At 39.6% G+C, this 19,359-nt stretch overlaps 2 protein-coding genes across 11 annotated transcripts in view; one reads left to right on the top strand and one right to left on the bottom strand.

Annotated features, from left to right (window-relative positions):
- Positions 1–84: 84 nt before the first annotated feature.
- ckba (creatine kinase, brain a) lies at positions 85–3,445 on the top strand. Its single transcript, XM_034112957.1, has 8 exons — positions 85–230; positions 640–841; positions 1,565–1,719; positions 1,799–1,931; positions 2,209–2,380; positions 2,482–2,605; positions 2,722–2,911; positions 3,109–3,445. Exons 2-8 carry the CDS (start codon positions 649–651, stop codon positions 3,285–3,287), a joined length of 1,146 nt encoding a protein of 381 aa, XP_033968848.1. The 5' UTR covers positions 85–230; positions 640–648; the 3' UTR covers positions 3,288–3,445.
- A 1,036-nt stretch (positions 3,446–4,481) lies between these two features.
- The window catches only part of mark3a (MAP/microtubule affinity-regulating kinase 3a), a 51,992-nt gene continuing 37,114 nt past the window's right edge, over positions 4,482–19,359 (bottom strand). For 2 of the 10 annotated variants that reach the window (XM_034153302.1, XM_034153129.1), the window contains exons 14-18: positions 18,804–18,907; positions 15,241–15,513; positions 13,310–13,336; positions 6,641–6,685; positions 4,482–5,402 (exon numbers count right to left, since the gene is read on the bottom strand). In XM_034153302.1, coding sequence (XP_034009193.1) covers positions 5,057–5,402; positions 6,641–6,685; positions 13,310–13,336; positions 15,241–15,513; positions 18,804–18,907 — 795 coding nt within the window. In that variant the 3' untranslated portion in view covers positions 4,482–5,056. Of the gene's footprint in view, positions 5,403–6,640; positions 6,686–9,024; positions 9,073–13,309; positions 13,337–15,240; positions 15,514–18,803; positions 18,908–19,359 lie in introns of all 10 variants that reach the window. The other 8 variants (XM_034153406.1, XM_034112610.1, XR_004554499.1 and 5 more) reach the window with 7 other exon arrangements.

Genomic DNA, 19,359 nt, shown 5'->3' with positions numbered 1-19,359 from the left:
GCATGCAAGAAGGATTTCCTACTTCACACAGAGCGCGTCCAATTAAATGAATGGACTACAAATACCCACCAATGGGAGGAGAGACGGTGTCCTATAAATGACCATCTGAAATCATCATTCTGAGCGGAGATCTGCTGGGACGCTACTGTTCGTTTGTGAGCTCCTCGTTTGGAACAATTGGGATCTTTGTCTCCACTGGTACTAGTTCTAGTCCTCAAATTCGACAGCAGGTAGGCAATTTATTGAAATAAACGCGAAATTCCGTCACACAGGCGGATTATTGGAGATTTTAACCGATTAATTGATATCTGGGCGGTGGAGAGAGATTATCTCGGCCCAATGAATATGTCGTATTTTTAATGCAAGGATTTATTTAATCTGTTAGAGTCACTGTAATACAATAATATTACATTCTACGATGCAAAATATGTTTCATAGGGTTTGTGTGATGCACATTTCTGCACCTGCTAAAACGCCTTCAGGACACCGTGTTCACTGTAGGATATTTCATTGTCATTTGAGCTACAATGTAACATGAATGATAATCTCCGTACAAACTGTCGATGCTGACTGTGCACGCTCTACATTCAGTTTCATTTCGCTGCTTTTCATCGTCTCTTCCCTCCATCCTCCGCCCAGGGAGCAACCATGCCTTTCGGTAACACGCACAACACGATGAAGATGAAATACGCTTCGGATCAGGAGTATCCTGACCTCAGCAAACACAACAATCATATGGCCAAGATCCTGACTCCTGCCATGTACGAGAATCTGAGGAGCAAAGAGACGCCCAGCGGATTTACTCTGGATGATGTCATTCAGACTGGGATTGATAACCCAGGTAAAAACCAAAGAGGCTTTTCGGCGAGAACAGCCATCTGTTCCGCCTCAGCGATCGCGTTTAATGGCCGCAGCGGCTCTGTGCTTACGCCTTTCTGTACTGTGACCTTGCCAAGGGGATAAACTGTGACCAACATTTAGAAACATATGAAGGGGGGCTGAAATATTCAGAAACCTTGTAGTCATCCTCTAAATGGGCCACCATTATCACATTACGCAGTTTTATAGCAAACGTTAAAGATTAGCAGGGTTACATAATGTATGCAGGGCGGCTGATAATCCACTTCTGCTTTAACTGTTTTGTCACCTACAGTTTGCAGTGTGTATTTAATTGTAACATCTGAAGTGTTTTTCAGAGTATTCAGATGACCCTGGTCAGTGTAGCAGGTGCCTCTGCTCACCTTTTTAGACTGTGTTTATGTTTAGTTGTGACAATATGGCCAAGCTGACGCTGAAGAGGCTTTCAGCTGAGGATGAGTATCCAGACCTCAGTCAGCATAACAACCACATGGCCAAGGTCTTAACCTTGGACATCTACAAGGAGCTGAGAGAGCGGGCTACACCCAACGGCTTCACCATAGATGGTGTCATTCAGACAGGAGTTGATAATCCTGGTACAGTAATGCAGTCCCATCCAGAGAGCACATTGAGGTAGTGAGGATGTTGGTCAGTGTGTCTTCCTGTCCTGTCTCCGTTGTGACCTTTTCACCTTGTGTGTGTGTAGGCCACCCCTTCATCATGACTGTGGGCTGCGTCGCCGGAGACGAGGAGACATACGAGGTCTTCAAGGAGCTGCTGGACCCCGTCATCGAGGACAGGCATGGAGGCTACAAGCCCTCAGACAAGCACAAGACTGACATCAACCCAGATAACCTGAAGGTACCGCAGCCCTTTGCTCAGGTAAAATGGCCGACTGCAACACTGCAGAGAAGCTAACGTGTGTGCGTGTCCTCCTCAGGGCGGTGACGACCTTGACTCGGACTACGTCCTGAGCTCTCGCGTGCGAACAGGCCGCAGCGTCCGTGGCTTCTGCCTGCCACCTCACTGCAGCCGAGGAGAGAGGCGTGCTGTGGAGCAGCTCTCCATCGAGGGTAAGAGGACACTCAAACATGTTTTTGACTGTGCAGGAACTCGGCTCCTGTCCTGAGTCGCTGACAGATGGAGACAGGATGATTCTGTTGCATAAGCTGCATTAGAGTAGAGGGTTGAGGCCTAAACCCGTGATGCTTACTGAAGTCAGATGATGCTGCTGGTCGTCATTTGTGTGGCAGGGGGTTCCCTCTAGTGGTAGCAGGAGGAATAACAGAATACAGTACATGACCGCTCCAAATGCGCACCATTAATGTTCATTCATCTCCCCCTCTGCAGCTCTGGACTCTCTGAGTGGAGACCTGCAGGGGAAGTACTACGCCCTGAAGAACATGTCAGATGCTGAGCAGCAGCAGCTCATCGACGACCACTTCCTGTTTGACAAGCCAGTGTCTCCTCTGCTGCTGGCCTCCGGAATGGGCCGTGACTGGCCCGACGCCAGGGGCATCTGGTGAGACCTACAAATATTCTTGTCTCACAACCTTGTGTTTTTAGTTTGCTGAAATCTAATTTAAGATCAAAACTAAAGAATGTAAATATTTTTCTTTTCAGGCACAACGACAACAAGACCTTCCTTGTGTGGGTGAATGAGGAGGACCATCTGCGTGTTATCTCCATGCAGAAAGGTGGCAACATGAAGGAAGTGTTCAACCGCTTCTGCACCGGACTCACCAAGGTTGGCAGGAAATGCAAAGTTTATCTGTAGCGGAAGTCTGTTTTGTGTAAATGGTTCTGCATTTGATACAGCCTTGATCTTTAAAAATACCTAATCATCCTGGTTCTTGTGTTCAGATTGAGACCCTGTTCAAGGAGAGGAAACATGAATTCATGTGGAACGAGCACCTGGGCTACGTCCTCACCTGCCCATCCAACCTGGGCACCGGTCTGCGTGCCGGTGTGCACGTGAAGCTGCCCAACTTGAGCAAAAATGCCAAGTTTGAGGATATTCTCAAGAAGCTGAGGCTCCAGAAGCGTGGAACCGGTTTGTACATCTTTCATATTTGTTCAATAGTATATAGTGTCTCAACTCCAAAATCTATATTTTTCAAACCATTACAAACGCATCTCCTGCTAAAGTGTAGTCTGCATGTCATATTGACTGACATTCAGCCCACTTCTCGGCATCGTTGTAGTCTTTGGATCAGCTCGGGTAATAACATGTATTGTCTTGCCCCTCAGGTGGCGTGGACACAGCCGCTGTGGGCGGAGTGTTCGACATCTCCAACGCCGACAGGCTGGGCTTCTCCGAGGTGGAGCTGGTGCAGATGGTGGTGGATGGCGTCAGGCTGATGGTGGAGATGGAGAAGACGCTGGAGAAGGGCCAGTCCATCGACAGCATCATGCCCGCCCAGAAGTAAAAACATCCTGATGCCCATAAACCTCACACGGCCCTCCCCCTCCTGAATGATTGACTCTGTCCCTGAATGCATTCTGTATCACAGTTTGGATTTTGTTTGTGTATTTAAGATGAAACCTGTGAGGATGGCAATGAAATAAAAAAATGTTCTGGTTCAAATTCTTGTGATTCCTGCACCGAGATTTCTTATGTTGTGTAAACATTATCCGTGTTTCACAAATTTCAATGTGTAAACATTCTCAGTTTCATGATAACTTCAGATATAACGTCAAGTGTTCACTACTTGGCTTTAAACTTTAGCTGCCCTCTTCTCCCAAATCTAACAGATTCAGCTAAACCCGGGAGGGAAATGAGCTCCTGGCAGATTAACATTTAAAAAAAATCTTACCATGAGCTGGACCTACAATAACATCAGGCCATGAACTGTCAACTAAAATTATGTCTTGGTCAACACTGTCGGAACTGACGAAACTGTTTACAAGGAATTATGCAAAAGTACCATTTTATCTATACCTGAGATTTGTCATTCAGCATCAAAGATGTAGAGACATTTAAAGCAGCTTCAAAGATGTATTTACTTTGCCTGTTCAGGAGGCTTCATGTGCTAATAGGTTGCATTATGGGAAATGTAATTTCCAGTGTTTATCTAACTCATATTAGCGAAGTAATGACATGAGCCAGAAAAAGGTGCAAGGTGGACACAGGCTCTGAAAGATGTATTTGCTGCAGTAAGGTTAAATTCTTATCGATTTCCCAACTTTATGCAAGCACAATTATACATACCTAGAGCTCGTTTGTCTTTATTCTGCAGTCCATACCAAAATCATCTCTGTACTTAACGCCGCTTCAAACACATCAAGTAAACTACAGCCTGAACCAGCTGTTAAACCTGAACTCAACAGCAGTTACTTTCATTTAGAGAAAGTGGAGGATGGTGTTTGTAGTCTTAAGATACAAATCATGTTTTTGTCTGTCAAAACCAGTTTTTTTCACCCAATTGACAATATTACAAAAAATAAAAAAGTACATATTGTTTGGTAAAGTGTTAATTAACCATATTTCCAAATTGTTTTTCTCAACGCACAAAACCATATTCATTGAGGGCTTTTTATTTTTATACCTCCATATTCTTTTCCTTTTATAAATAACTAAAATGTGTGTTTCTGAAATGAAGCTCCACACAGAAGCAGCAGAATTGAAGGAAACACGTTTTTATATTTTCATGGTGTCAGGATACAAATGATCAGCGTGAGACGTTCAAGTTGACAGACACTTTTAATTGAGACATGAGTGACCCTTAAACCATGTGAGCATTTACACGGACTTACCCCATCTCTACTTTTTGAACGAAATACAAAAGAAAAACAAAATGAGTATTGCAGTGAAGCCGTCTTGAAAGAAAAGATACATTATTTACACTGAAAACAAAAAAAACAACGCTACGTAATTTTTTTCTTATTTTTATCCAGGAAAAAAAAACGAAAAAGATGAAATAAATAAAGACTAGAATTTTTTTCTTTTTTTGTCCACATTCACAGCATGACAAATCATATTCAACTCGTTAATGTTGACCCGGTGTGGCCAGAATAGACTGAGATATTAGTATCAGTGATTATTGCCAAAAGCCTTAATCTATACATTATAATATTCAATACATACTCTGTATTTTGTTTTTAAAAAAAGGAGACATTTGGAAACTGCTACTTGGATGATTGTACAGCTTAAATACTTCTAGATATATATATGTATACTTTTTTTAAACCCTTTTGTTCATAGCTTTAACTCGTTGGACACTTTGGAAGCAATGTTTTTAAAAGCGATGGATGATCCGGATATCCGTTTGAAGCGCACGCCGTTGAGCGAGAGTCTGGGCAGCTTGCAGACCTCCATCTCCCACTGCACCAGGTTCTCTGCGTGCCCGTCCCCGTGCACGCACAGAAGCAGGTAATTCTCTTGCTGTTCGAAGTCGCAGTTGTTGGCGTCGAGCACCTTGCGAATCTCCCGCATGATCTCACAAGGCTCCATGGAGCTGGTGGTCCTCATACTCCAAGTGAATCGGAGGGAGCGGGGTTTACTGTCTTTATTTTCCCCTTTTTGATCCCCAGGTACATGGCGACTGTTGGGAGAAAGAAACACAAAGGGTGTTTTAGTGTTGGCAGGTTTGATTCCCCACTTTAGGACGGTGTATTAGGGCTATTGTTGGTAAAAAAATAAAATAAACTACAGTCAGGAGAGTGGGGTATTATTACGAGAAGGACTTCATTAATAAAATCACATTTCCATTACTAAAAATGAGGGAAAAAAACTTGGATATTCTGAGATTAAAGTCAGAAAGTACAAATAAAAGTGATATTCTTTTACAATAAAGTGGAACATAAAAAAACCTTAAACATTATCGGAAAATTGCTTGAATATTCTGTCATCTTTAAGCGATGCAGCTCACAATGTTCTGAGTTTTTGCTTGTAAACCTTTTACTTATATCTAAGAGAATTGAATAGGTCTTTCTTGCAATTGCATGATTTAAACTCAGAATTCTCAAGTTTTATTCTTTTAAAAATGTGCACGTTTTTACCACTTTTATATTGCAAATGACCGTCTTAGAAAACCCCAGATTCATTCATTCAAATTCAAAATGTTTTTTTGGTTTGAGTTTATTCTCTTGTAAATTTCAATCATGGGAAAGTTACTTCCCAGAATGTAACCCCCTCGCCTGGCTCTGTTAATGTGTATCGTTTTTAACCTACAATGGACCCAATAAACCGGAAAAAAACATTGTATTCTTAAACATAGCATGCAGTGAGCACCAGTCAGAGCAGCTGGTCAAATAAGTAACAGTTGGATCTTTTGAGAGAATTCACAGAGAGTTAGATGAGAAGATTGATACCGCTCTCCAGTCCCCACAATATATAACAGCTAGCAGTCAGTTAGCTTAGCACAAAGAATGGAAACAGAGGGAAACTGCTAGCATGTCTCCTCCCAATGTTAACAGAAATGAAGCTACACATTTACTATAAATAAATATAATATCTAGTGTGTGAGAATGATATTGGCTTAGCTTCTCATCTTACTCCCAGCTTGAAAGGTTTTGTAAACTGGTGCTAGACACACCCATGCTGTGCATTTAAAACATTCATTATGCAAGAGGGGGTATTTGAAGCATTTCTCAGGTAAACAAGAACACAAATGCCATGCTAACAAAGCAACACACAAGCACAGAACCATGCAAACATAACAATAATAAACAAGCTAAATGCAACACACAGGTTTTCAGACAAAGCAGAGAGGGATTCCTGCGCAGAGGGACGAGCAACAAAGAGTTTAAAGATGGCCGACACATTTAAATGTTTCCTCACCTTGAGCCCTCAAGTCTCCCGTTTCTCTCAAACTCGGTTGAGACTCTGAGGAGCACGAGAAGATCGGACAGGGAGGAAAAAAGAAGAAAAAAATATGTGGATTGTGCACAACAAGAATATTAATACCAACAAAAAAATAATAATATGTGACGTTTATATAAGGAGTGACACAACAGGAGCCACACCGAGAACAAAAACATCACAAAAATATGATTTGACTTCCAGTGAAGAAGCATGACAAAAATAAAAACAGTGATAAATGTTCAGATGGTGATTTAAAACTTTAAAAAAAAGAAATTTAAATACAGAAATGATCAGGTTTTGCATCCAAAACAGAAAAGTAACATTGAGTACAGCAAACAGGTGGGATCAGGTGGGTTCTAAATACAATATTTAAAAGGGAAGTGATGGTGCTGGGATTTCTCTTAGATGTTTATTTTATTATACTTCTGTACTCCAGAAACACACATTTACAATCTATATTAAGGCAGAAAACAGCTCTAAAGCAAGATCATTATTCCTTATCTGTGAAAGAATTAAAAAAACTGCAAGACTCGACTTCAAACTAATAAATATCTAACAGAAATATATAAACAAATACTTTTATTTTTCTCCATTATTTATATTTTCACATTTATTTTATTAACTGGTGTATTTATTTAAATTTTATATTTTCACAGATTCAAATATTGATATGGCCCCTTATTGATAAGCACATGTACGCACAATTACTAATTTAAATGTATTCGATGAAATTTCAATATTTAACTAAAAATATAAATTTAAATCCATCTAATACATAAAAGCTGTCTTCCATTGCTACAAATTTAAAGAGGGAAAAGTCAGGTTAGAAATGTGCCAAAAACCTTAATTTGGTCATGTATTGTTGTCCATTTTAAAGAAGATGAGTTTAGTATTAATGTGATCTACATCATTTGATGAAATCCAGTTTTAAAAAAAAGGGAATAATATTGAATTATCACCCTGTTCCTTTTTAGCAATAATTAATATCTGATTGTTTTTTTTCAATGCCGGTCGTCTAACTCGATGAAGATGGGATCTTGTTTCTGACTATCCGTCTTTGCTCTCTGGTCCATTCGTAAAGAATCTATCTTGATGTTATAATATCCTCGGGGAAAGCTGAGTCCACAAAGAAAACTAGGACGCATCTTTTCTAGGTTGATGCAGAAAAAAAGGCTAGAGAGAGAAACTCGCAGACCTAAAAATAAAACCAAATGTTCCCCGACAACATTCAGCAAGTCAGCAGAAGATCATCAGGATTTCATCATACTTGATTCATTTGACTTTGACCTTATTCCAAATCTAAATATCCTATACTGCCGGGCTGCAGCTAACCGATATTAGGTCAGGAAATAGTGCAAACATGTCCAGCAGGATGTCTTTACATGTCTTCTTTTGTCAGTCCAAAACGAAAAGACTTTCCTTTAAAGGACATAAAACAGAGAAAGGGGAAAGATCTCCAGATATAAGAGGCCGAATCTCTAAAAGGAAACCGCCTCTTGGATTTCTCATCATGTTATATATTTGTCTTAAAAAGATGTGTGTCAAGCTATCACATTTATGAGGGCTGGGAAATATATTTATCAAAGTCTTTATTTGACACTAGATATCACACAAATGTATTTTCCTGGATCTGGCTGCATTGCAGTTCACGGATGTAATTGTCTGTACTGTTCTAGATACTCTATTCATTTGACTTTACCCACTTAGCAATTATAACTACAAAACTAATGATAATCCACCAAAAATGTCATTGTTTTAGTCATTTCTGAAAGCACCAATAATCAACCCTACAATATCACCACAATACGGATAGAGGTATTTGATCAAAACAACTTTATATTAGATTGAACCAGGGCCTATATCAAATCATATTCTATTTATACAAAATACAAATGTCTCTCAGTGGGCTTTCCAATCTCTACAGCATATATTACCCTCTGTCCTTAGTTTGTTGCAGATTGAACAGGAACAGGACGTCCGCAGTCTGAGTCAAATCACCAAAGATTACATTATAAAAGCTAAATAAGCAGAAAAGGCTCCTCTCACAGGACAGGGTTAACAGGCTCCCAGCATGCATTGCAGTCTGGAGAACAGAGAAAAATTAAAACAGGACGGAGAGGAGGAAGAGGAAGAGGAGGAGGAGGAAGTGACTCCATACTCCCCGACAGCTCGAGAGACAACGAGGAGACAAACGGACAAACGAGGACCGACAGAAATAAGTCCTGCATCGCTCAGAAAGACCGAGGGGAGAGAGGGGGGGGGGGGGTGAGAGAGGGGGGGGGGGGGGGGTGAGAGGGTGAGGAAATCCTCCACATAACTCAAGACTCGAGAGATTGAGGGATTGAAAAACAGCCCCTTACTCTAGATCTTCATCTTCCTACAACTCTCTATATCTTCCGCTCCTGAATCTGAAAAGAAAAAAATGGGAATCTGAAAAAAAATTCCTCAATGGTCACATGACAATAAAAAAAAATAAAAAGAGAGAGAGGGAAAGAATATTAAAATGGAAATGGACGTGGGCGTAAATAAAGATGGAGGAGGATGAGACGGCAGGAAGGACAGGCTGCAGGAGAGACTTACTAAGGGGTTTTCCTCCCGGGGTGGGGGGGGGCGGCCGGACCTGATTTGGCCGCCTGCCGTTTGGCCGGGTCAATACTGACCCTGAGAGGAAGAGCAGCAAGAGGTCAAAGGTTAAAGGACAAGGAAGGTTAGGAGGACAAGAAACACACACACTGTGAGGAAGAGGAACAGGAAGAGGAAGAGGAGGAGGAGGAAGAGGGAGGTGACTGAATCTAACAATGTCCTGAGGAAGAGGAACATGATAAAACTCGCCCGCTAAAATCCCAAAATGTTCAAATGGAAGGCGACAATTAAGTCAAATGTTACGAGAAAAGCCAAAAATATAACTGATATACAAATATATAATGTTGTTATCGTTTTACACAATTAAAATTCGAGTGCAAAAGTAAAAGCTTCCTAAATGTTCATTATAAGAAGCAAAAAGTCCTTAACTAATACTATGAAATAGAGAATAACATTTTTTTTTATTATGTTATTATATATTTATATACGTATTATTGTTATCGACTAAACTACTATCCAATAATAAAATGTGTCAGAAAATAGTAAGAAAAATATCCATCCGAGTTTCTTAACTTTCAAGCTGGTGTATTTTAATCCCCCAAATATATTGAGTATACGAGTTAAATAAAAAATAAAACTCATAAAAACAAGGAATGTTCACACCCTAGATGTTTCAAACTAAATGTTGTATGAATATTACTTCAAACTATTGATTATCAATAGTTATCGGCCCTTTAAGTTTTAGTACCTCACTTTATTTAAACATGAAGCCTCTGGACCAATCACTGCTCTGGACTCACACCGACAACTCCTTTCATTATAAAACTAGATTTTTTTTTAGTTTGGCTTAAAAGGAGACAAATTAAACAAATTCACAGATTTCTTAACATTTAAAAAATAATAATAATTAAGAAAATAATCAATAAATAAATCATTAATTAAAAACAGCTGATAGTTGCAGCGTTGACCTGACCGATGGTTGAGATTTGTAATTGTATCACCTCTTGATGCATCTAGTTATATTCTTGACTGATCTGAAAACACTTCAATAGATTTTGTCACAACCGAAAATGAAGACAAACACAAAAAAACATAAAAAAGGTGAAAAGAGTGAGATGGGAGGATGGTGATGATGAAGACGATGCCGGAGGAAGAAGACAGTTCACCAATCCGCCACCAGAGGGCGCCATGAGCCTCCAGACGGTGGCCTGCGAGGGCCAAAAACCCTCTGCTGCCCCCCAGAGGCCACAGCTCATACTGCTATATTATAAAGACGACTATAAGGGCCTGGATCTGGTATCTATTCAATAAATGTGCTTTAAAAAAAAAAACTATAGTATATAAAACGTATTGGCTTGTTAGGTTTTATTTGAAATGTCATGACATTAGTGGGAAACATTTTTGTAAAATTGACCCGGGAAACAACAGGGTTTAATGTGATAAACCTTTAAAATGATTAATGATGCACTTCTAACCATGAGAGGGTTGAAGAGGAAGTCGATCTAATGGGATTATTTGTACGTTTTCATACAATATATGTACTTATTGTTGAGTCAGATAGTACTCAACCTAGAGACAATATTAAGTAAGTAATCGGGGACAAACACGGGGATAAAATGAAGCCTTAGTGTAAATGAGAGATTCATACTTCTGAATAATGCTGGCTATGGGCTGGCTAACAACGAGCCACTAAATGCATTAAAGACATTCCTGCCACTATCTTTCAACATATTTTAGATCAAACTATTCAGCGACATTAAAGAAGATATATCATACATGAATTGAATCATTCAACTTGGTGCTGAAGCCTTGTATCAACTTGAAATAAAATAATGTATTTGTAATAAAAATGTGTGATGTGTTTAATGAACTTGTCAGTGTTGTCCTTAGATGATAAAACGATGGCGGAAATTTGAGTATAGATGAGAGTAACACCTACGTCACTTCCGGGCGAAAATTACGGCCCCGCCCACTTTTGGGGGAAAACAACGCTGTCATTTGAATGGCGGTCAATACAAATTCAGGCTTGATCGCTTCAAAATGACAGCTTTGATTTCCCCCAAAAGTGGGCGGGGCCGTAATTTTCGCCCTGAAGTGACGTAGATGTTACTCTCATCTATGGACATTGATCGCCTACTGCTATATTTAACCATATATCGAGCCCGATCGTTGATTTCCAATGGTTTAATGTAATTGTTTGCCTGACTGGCCATTGTAATCGGGCTCTTTGAAGATCCAAAAATCCACAGTTTTCTTAAATTTCTGATCGGATTGGCAAAAACTTCAGAATTTGAATTGACCGCCATTCAAATGACAGCTTACAGTCCTTTGTGATTTCTGTTAAATGCCTTATTGCAGATTCTTTTTTTAAAAAGACAGATGGATATTGTTGAGTACATTCAGTATTTATGGTGATTTACAGCTTACATAAACGGATTCATGGATTTTAATCGAAGAAAACCACCTCTGCCCCCCCCCCCCTGATGCCCGGACTGAAGCTCTCACTGGTTTTCAACTTAAAAATGGTTCTTATAGCGATCACCAAAGCACATCAATCCAGTTCAGGAACATCAAATGTTGCCCAAGAACATAAAATGAAAAAATATATTTTCCTTTGGTTGTTTTAACCAAAGTCCTACACTTATTACAATCTACACAAATGTGGTGTTTACAAAAAACAAATTGAAGCTCTTTATGACGTTGAAACTGGATCAAATCCACCTGACAAAATCACATCTGAGTCAGTGAGACTTTAAACACATAAAAAAGAAACTTTTGTTTTAAGGTGAATAAATGCAGCAGTAAGGTGTTCAAGGCTTCGTTTAAAGTGTGCAGTTTCATCAGCAGAGAGAGAGTTAGGTCGATAACAACAATCAATGTGGTGAGAAAAACAAACCACAAGTCAACAGCAGCTGTAAAGCCAGCCAGCCCGCCCGCCCACCCCCCCCCCCCCCCCCCCGTCATGCATGCATCAGCAATTGATTAGTGGCAAGATGCTGCGTTGTTGCTGTGGGTAAAATCGACTGAATGGTAAACCAGACTACCAATCAGAGACCAACCACAGCAGCACTGGATACATTTACACACACGCACTAATTCAAACCAGATTAATGCTGAACTAAGAAAAACATCTTTTGCTGGATCTTAACGGATAAAGAATAAAGAAGGAATTGTTTAGACGTTTTGGAAAATACCCTAATTCAATATCTTCCCGAGGGAAAGATAAGAATACCACTCTCATAATTCAGTGGATATGATGAAGATACAGCCAGCAGCTAGTTAGCTTAGCATAAAGACTGGAAGCAGAAGGAAACTGCTAGCCTGGCTCTATACAAATGTACGAAATCAAATGTGTCAGAAGTTATAACTTATAGTTATAACTTCTAACTAGTTTGTGGTGGTATTAAGCTTTATGTCGTTATAGAGAGAGGTGTTTCTTATATTATGCCTATACTCATTTATATAAAAAGGGGTAGACAAAATAATAGATCAATACAAAGTTCACTTAATAACCGACCTAAATAACAAAACAAAAATCAGAAGTATTGCTTTTATCTGTACATGGTTACGTCTTACAATCATTGACAGGTTTGACATATTTATTCTCAGTGTGAAAATGACTATAGAGTTGAAACATACACCTTCATTATGTTGTATTAAACTGCATTTCTGTGAGCTTTGGGAATGTGCAAATTGGTGCACTTCAGAGGCGTTTCATTGTATTAGCTTGGGACAGAGACAGGCTAGTAGTTCCCCTCTGCTTCCAGTCTTTATGCTAAGCTAAGCTAACCAACGTTAATAAATATTCGAGCTCTCGGCAAGGGAGCGAATAAGCGTATTAGCCAAAATGTAACCTATTGTAATATGACTGGAAACTTTATTTTAATCACATTAGCTGACTATAAAATGTGTGTAAATGTACCCAGAGAGAGTTTTTTTTTCCTGCCAAGCGGTGTGTTAGTTGAGTGCCAGCAGCCTCACACGTCTGCAGAGTTTCATAGAATTTCCAGTGCTTTTGTTATTTGGCACAGAGCGGAAAGAAAGGCAGTACAAGAGTCCTACCTTTTGGTAAATCTGAATGACATGTTTCTACAACAGAATCAGACAAAGAAACAGTGAAAATGGTGAAAGAAGGAGTGAGAGGAAGGAGAGGGGGTGAGGATCTGAATGAGGGAACAACAATGGGGTGATTGGAATCATCAACAGTGGAAACATTATTATTTTATTTGTATTAATGATCAAATGATTTCAATTCCTCATGTTTGTTCAGTCATTGCAGAAGTCGCTGGCCTGGCTGCCACTTTAAGAGCCTTTTAATGCAGGTTTTTCTATTGTTCTCATTGTTTGCTGATCATTTTTCTTCTTTCTGAGCAATTTTTGGGGATTAAACATGCCAGAAAATGAAATAGATATTTAAAAAAAAATGTCCTACAGCCAATAGTGGAAGAAGTATTCCGTAGAGCTGCATTTATCAATGATTTGTATTATGGATTTCTCTATTTATCTTGAAATAAATAAAAAAAAATTGCTGTAAAATGTGTTTTAAAATGTCCAGTCCACGTTTTTTCCACGTTTCCAAGTTAATGTAAAAATGTTTTAAATGGCAGGATTAATTATAAAAATGCTTAAAATGGTAGCAATTATTATTGTGGTGATAGACTTGTAACGATATGTCGATCAGATCCCTAAATTACATCAAATTAATTATACTGCTGGCTTCAAAATACACTTATTTAATTACAAGTTATGCAGAATGACCCATGTTAGAATATTACAAATATAATGGGTTTATAATTATTTAAGCATGAATGTGTTCATTTCTTTAATGTAATAACGTTATATACTGCTGATTAGTGTAGTCTGTAATATAATGATATTTATTTGTTTTTATTTTTATATTTCTTAATAATAAAAATGATCTGAAACGCTACTTAAGCCATTAAATAATGTAGAGGAGGCGAGTCTTTCCCTCTGAGATGTAGGAGCGTAGAAGTGTAAGGTAGCATACATTGAAAAAAGTTAAGTAAATGTACATTGTTATTTTCCACCGCTGACACGCGACCAAAGTAAAGGCTTAAATGTTTGGTTCAACCCACGCTCCAACACCTCCAGGTATTCAGTTTATAAGAAATCTGCCAATATTCACATTTAAGAGGCTGGTTTATTTCCTTTTTGGCTGAATAATTTCTTCAGTTATTCATTAAAAGTTATTTTGACAAGTTCCGGTTTGCTTGTGAAAAAATGGTGTGAAAAAAGAAATCCAGATTTAGACCGAACAACTCGAGGTGTTCTTTCTGAGAACATTCACGCCATGAAAAGATCTCTTCATGATTGTTAGGCAAGAAAAAGAATCAGCAAACGTTTTGTAATGAATTACAATTCCAGACTCATAGCTGTAATTGTTCAAATATCACAAATTCCTCAAAACAACAGGTCAAATTGAGGCTCGTTCAGAGTGGTTTCATGTCTCTGTGGCAGGCGTCCAGGCAGCGACGGATAAACAACATAGACTTGAGAATAAATCACATCGTACAGGACAGTGAAGGGATCCCAAAGCATGTAATCAATCATCCTAACGCTACAAGGCACTGTGTGGATTGGCTTTTCATTTGAAAAAGACAGTCACAGGAGAATAAGCAGAGGGCTGGAGTCTATCTTCTTTCTGTTTCAGGATTTAAATCAATTGAATATTTGTTTAAATGTCCGTAAATGATGTTATTAAATGTACATTTTAAAGTGAACAGAAAGAGCTAAACCCCAACCCTTAGTGCTTCAGAGTCATGAGGTGTTTTTCTTCTCGCCTACCTATTGGCTTTTATTTTGAAAAGACAGCGTCACAGGATAATAAGCAGAGGGCTTTCCATTTCAGGATTTAAATGAATTAAATATGATGGAAAATGCCCATACATTCATTTTAAAGTGAACACAGAGAGCTAAACCCTAACCCTTTGGCGCTTGCGTGTCATGAGGTGTGTTTTCTTTTTCTCGCTTACCTGCGGGTGAGTTTGGAGGTGAGTTTGGAGAACAGGTTGCTGGTTCCACGGCTGCGGGTCTGAGAGAGTGGGGTGGCGTCGTGGGAGAGTGTGGGCGAGGCGGGGGGGCCGTTGTACGTGGCCGTGCGGCGGTCTCTCAGCTGGCCGCCGTGGAAGGTGCTCCGGCTGGCCGTCCCTCGAGGGAAGCGCAGGCGGTCGGGGGTGGAGGCGTTGGCGATGCTGTTGATCGACGCCACCGGGTTCTTCTGGTCGCCGGGGGAGGCTGCAACACTGCTGAGGAGGGGGGAGGGGGTGTGAGAGTTTAAATAATAAAACAGTTGTTGCACTGCAGACGGGTTCCTCGCTGTATTGGTAGGTTATATTAGTCTTTTAGTCATTAAAGGGTATAGTAGGTGTGAAGGAGATAACACATGTTTCATATTTTATAGAGGATTCTACTAGGGTGTATTAGGGCTATTGGTGGTTAAACATTTTAAATAAAAAGGGGCTGGGGAATTGTGATAGTGAAACATCGGAATTTGTGAATTTAAAGTCATACATTTAGTAGAGAAAATCTGTGATATTTTCTGATAAAAGAGTATATGTATACGAAAAAAACGTAGCTTCCCTTCATGTCCAAACTCAAAGCGTTAAACGGGGAATGCGACACTCACATTTGATAAGTGTTTTAGTTCCTGATACACAAAAACTCATCCAAACTAGTGTGTTGTTTTCTTCTGTAAAAGCCCATTTCATAAAAGTCTTATACTCATAATCTGCTGAACCTAAGCAAGTACTTCCTTATTGCTAAATCTGTGTGCAAAGTATCATTTTATTCAGCTATCTACTGCAGGCATAATTCACAGTAAGCATCAGTTTTTAATTTTTTTCTCAGAATAACGACACTTTTATGAACTTTTTCCCCCAATTCTTTAATTAACAAAAAAATTAAAAAGGCTGAAATATGTAGTGGCGCATTTGAAATATCTTCTGCTAAATTTCCCTCCCAAAAAAAGTGACAGTAAAAACCAAAGGTTGCTTCACAGTTTGAATCATAATGATGCTACTGCTGCAACGGAAAAACCCTTATTCTTACCAGTTACATCGCATTTTCATATTATATTACATTTCTTATCATAAAAAACGGTGTAGAGTTTGTGGATTTCTAGAATTGCCATGGGTTTTAAGTGAATGATTCTTGCATGTTAGAGGTCAACAGGGTAGGAAATTAAATACAAATGCAAATCATCCAATCACATAGGCTGGTGGATTGAGTCGAAAAGTTACTACGTGAAACTGTTCACAACAGTTGAGTCACGATTTCTGGAAAGAGACATTACTGTCGAGTTTTTTAAAAGTTTTTTTATGTATGTTATGCAGTTTTGCGAAACACAAACAAAGTGCCATTTTGTTTTGGAGAGAAAGCGTCATCTCTACGGCTGATAATGCCAACATCCTGCAAGTTGTACTACAGGAAAGTGAACACAAATATGCATTTCAGATTTTATGGGGGTACTGTTCTTTTGAATAAATATTAAAGTGGGAGATTACGTACATAAATTCACCAGCCAAAGAACATTTAAGGAAAAGGCTGTAGAAGTAGGGGGATTTGAGGGATTTAATTTCCCACCCTGACCACCAAGCTCCTGTCGTGCACAATGAGAAGAGTGAGTGTAGTCCCTGATCAGTTAGAGACTAAACAGAAACAGACGATGGGGGGAGGGGCGGGGGGGGAGGGGCTCGGCTCATCGTGTCGGACACCAACAGGTGGAGGACGATCCAGACGGAGAAGATCAGGGGTCAGAGGTCACGGCAGAGGATGAGGAGGAGAGATCGTGAGCAGAGCTGCGAAGAGTTCTGTTTTTGCAAATGTCTGCAGCGAGACACGAGCTCCTCCAGTTTGTGGTTGGCAGAAGGAGAGGTGATGCAAACGTGGAAAAATATCATCACACACAGAGTTTAGGAGCTCGCTCATCAAAGCGTGGCAGCTTGATTTCAGTGTGAGGATTCATATTTTTCTCTACATGTGCCTCCACTTTAGCAGAGTCTGAAATCAACAGCCAACATGTTTACACGCAGGTGAAAGTGTTTGTTTTGGTGGATAAATTACTAAAGTTAATCTGCTACAGTAATAGATGCTGTTATGTCGTTTATACAGTTGTTTTTCATTTAATGTTTGAATTATACTGCAAAATGTGTTTGTAAACAGATGATTTTATATATTTTTGCTGTTGTTATATGCAGCCACCACTAACTTCTATTCATCAAGACTAATGGGTCTGTTTTTTTATTATGAGTCATGCTAGAAAAAAACATTTTCCTTGTGACAATGACTTCTCAACCTAAGACTTTTAAAGCATTCGCAAGAACACTCCTTTAAAATGTATTTTTCTTTCACCTGCTTGTGACCGATGAGCATACATTTCAGACACTGACAACCAGAAACTAAGTGGCCCTCCTTTCTGTTCTTTGCAGGAAATGGTGTCCATGGTTTAGTGGCGGGTTACAGAGTGAAGCTGGCTGGATGTGAGGGTTAGCGAGGGGCCGGAGAGGGGCTGAGGCATGAGACAGACGGGGGGGGGGGGGGGGGGGGGGGTTTTGGAAGCCCTGCCGTCTTACTTGGGCGAGTAGTAGTCCAGAGCGTAGTAGGAGTGGGGCAGCGTGGCCCAGCCCGCCTGGCCCATGTACAACGGGCCCACGTTCTGATACCTCAGCCGCACCGAGCTGGACGAGGCCGCGAACGCAGCGGCCGCAAAGCCAGAGGAGGAGGAGGAGGAGGGGCTAGTGGCACAAGCCATCTCGCTCATGCTGCTCATGCCACAGTGAAAACAAAACCCCCCCACCAAACCAGAAACACAGGCAGAAACGAAAAAATAAGATGATGAGAAAAGGGGAAAGTGATTACAAGAAAAAAAAGAGTTGAAATAAAAAAAGGATGAAACAAAAAGGAAATGTTTTCGTAGGATCCTGAATTCCCTTTTACAAATGAATGTGCCTCAAGTTGTGATACGCTGCTGTTAGAGTTCGGTATGAGTTGAGGAGGCTTATATGTTTGTGTATGCATATTAATTAGCATTGTAGTCGACCATTATAAGCATTGGATTCACAAAGGATCTCAAATGACAGCTCTTGAATGAAAATATGTCACCTTTCCCTCGTTAGAAAGAGAAAGCTTGAAATAAAAGTAGAAGAATACTCGCTCCAATGCAAAGGTTAAATAAAAAGCAGTTCTTGAATAAAAGATTTCAAGTGTCAGCTTTCTATACTTTGTGCCAAAAGAGATTTAGTTTGCGTGGATGAATCCGGCCCTCAAATGGCGAAATGCAGGGTTCTGTGTGAGTTAAGAAGGCTTTTGTTTGTGTTTTTCCATATTCACTAGCCTTGTTGGGTAGAAAGAGCTCTAAATAAAACATACTGGCCTCTATTTAAAAAGGTTCTACAATAACGTAAAGGGTTGATAATCTCAATAAAAACTGTTCTTTAACTAAAAGCTTTTAGGGGTCACCTTTCTGTACTCTAAGCGGACACAGATTTGATGTTGCTTTGTGATGAAACCAGGTCAAAGTCGACAAACATCCTCTCACCTGTTCTCCTTCCCGTTGGGGATGACTGAGAGGCGGTCGGCGTTGTTTCTGTCGCTGCAGACGTACGTGTTCCTCCGGGTCATTCCTGCCGACGCAGTGTTATTCTGGAGAGGAAATCAGACGAGGCACTCAATTTATATAAAAGCACATAAATGGAGGACTCTGTTTCAAGTAAGACATTTGATATAATAGGACCAACAGTTTGTTTGTAAAGTAAAAACAAGAGAGCATTTGTATACTTTACATGAGTAGAAATCCAATCGTTTAAGGTGTTGAAAAGAAAGACTTTTATAGGAAGATATTCAAAAATCAAGCATATTTATAATCTTACAAACATAACGGCTAAAATTAATCCTTTTCCAAACTATCAAGAATTTGTACAAACTCATTTCTATACATAAAAAAGGAACCATAAGCACATGACACATACAAAAACAATTCTCTAACAACAACAGTTTATTTTATATTTCACACAGTTTATAGCTTTTTGGATTATAAATATATTTCATCCAGATAGAACCGTGTGTTTGAAACATTTGAAGGTCTGAGAAGATAC

Source organism: Trematomus bernacchii, unplaced genomic scaffold (genome assembly GCF_902827165.1).
Source record: "Trematomus bernacchii unplaced genomic scaffold, fTreBer1.1, whole genome shotgun sequence".
NCBI lineage: Eukaryota > Metazoa > Chordata > Actinopteri > Perciformes > Nototheniidae > Trematomus > Trematomus bernacchii.
Note: the sequence above shows the minus strand (reverse complement) of the source record. Positions and strands in the feature narration are given on the sequence as shown.

What these genes read in the sequence shown, in the direction of transcription:
- ckba (XM_034112957.1), top strand. Translation starts at nt 649, where the DNA reads ATGCCTTTCGGTAACACGCACAACACGATGAAGATGAAATACGCTTCG. An exon ending in GACTGGGATTGATAACCCAG is followed by an intron (nt 842 to 1,564) that starts GTAAAAACCAAA and finishes GTGTGTGTGTAG; the next exon opens with GCCACCCCTTCATCATGACT. An exon ending in GGAGCAGCTCTCCATCGAGG is followed by an intron (nt 1,932 to 2,208) that starts GTAAGAGGACAC and finishes CCCCCTCTGCAG; the next exon opens with CTCTGGACTCTCTGAGTGGA.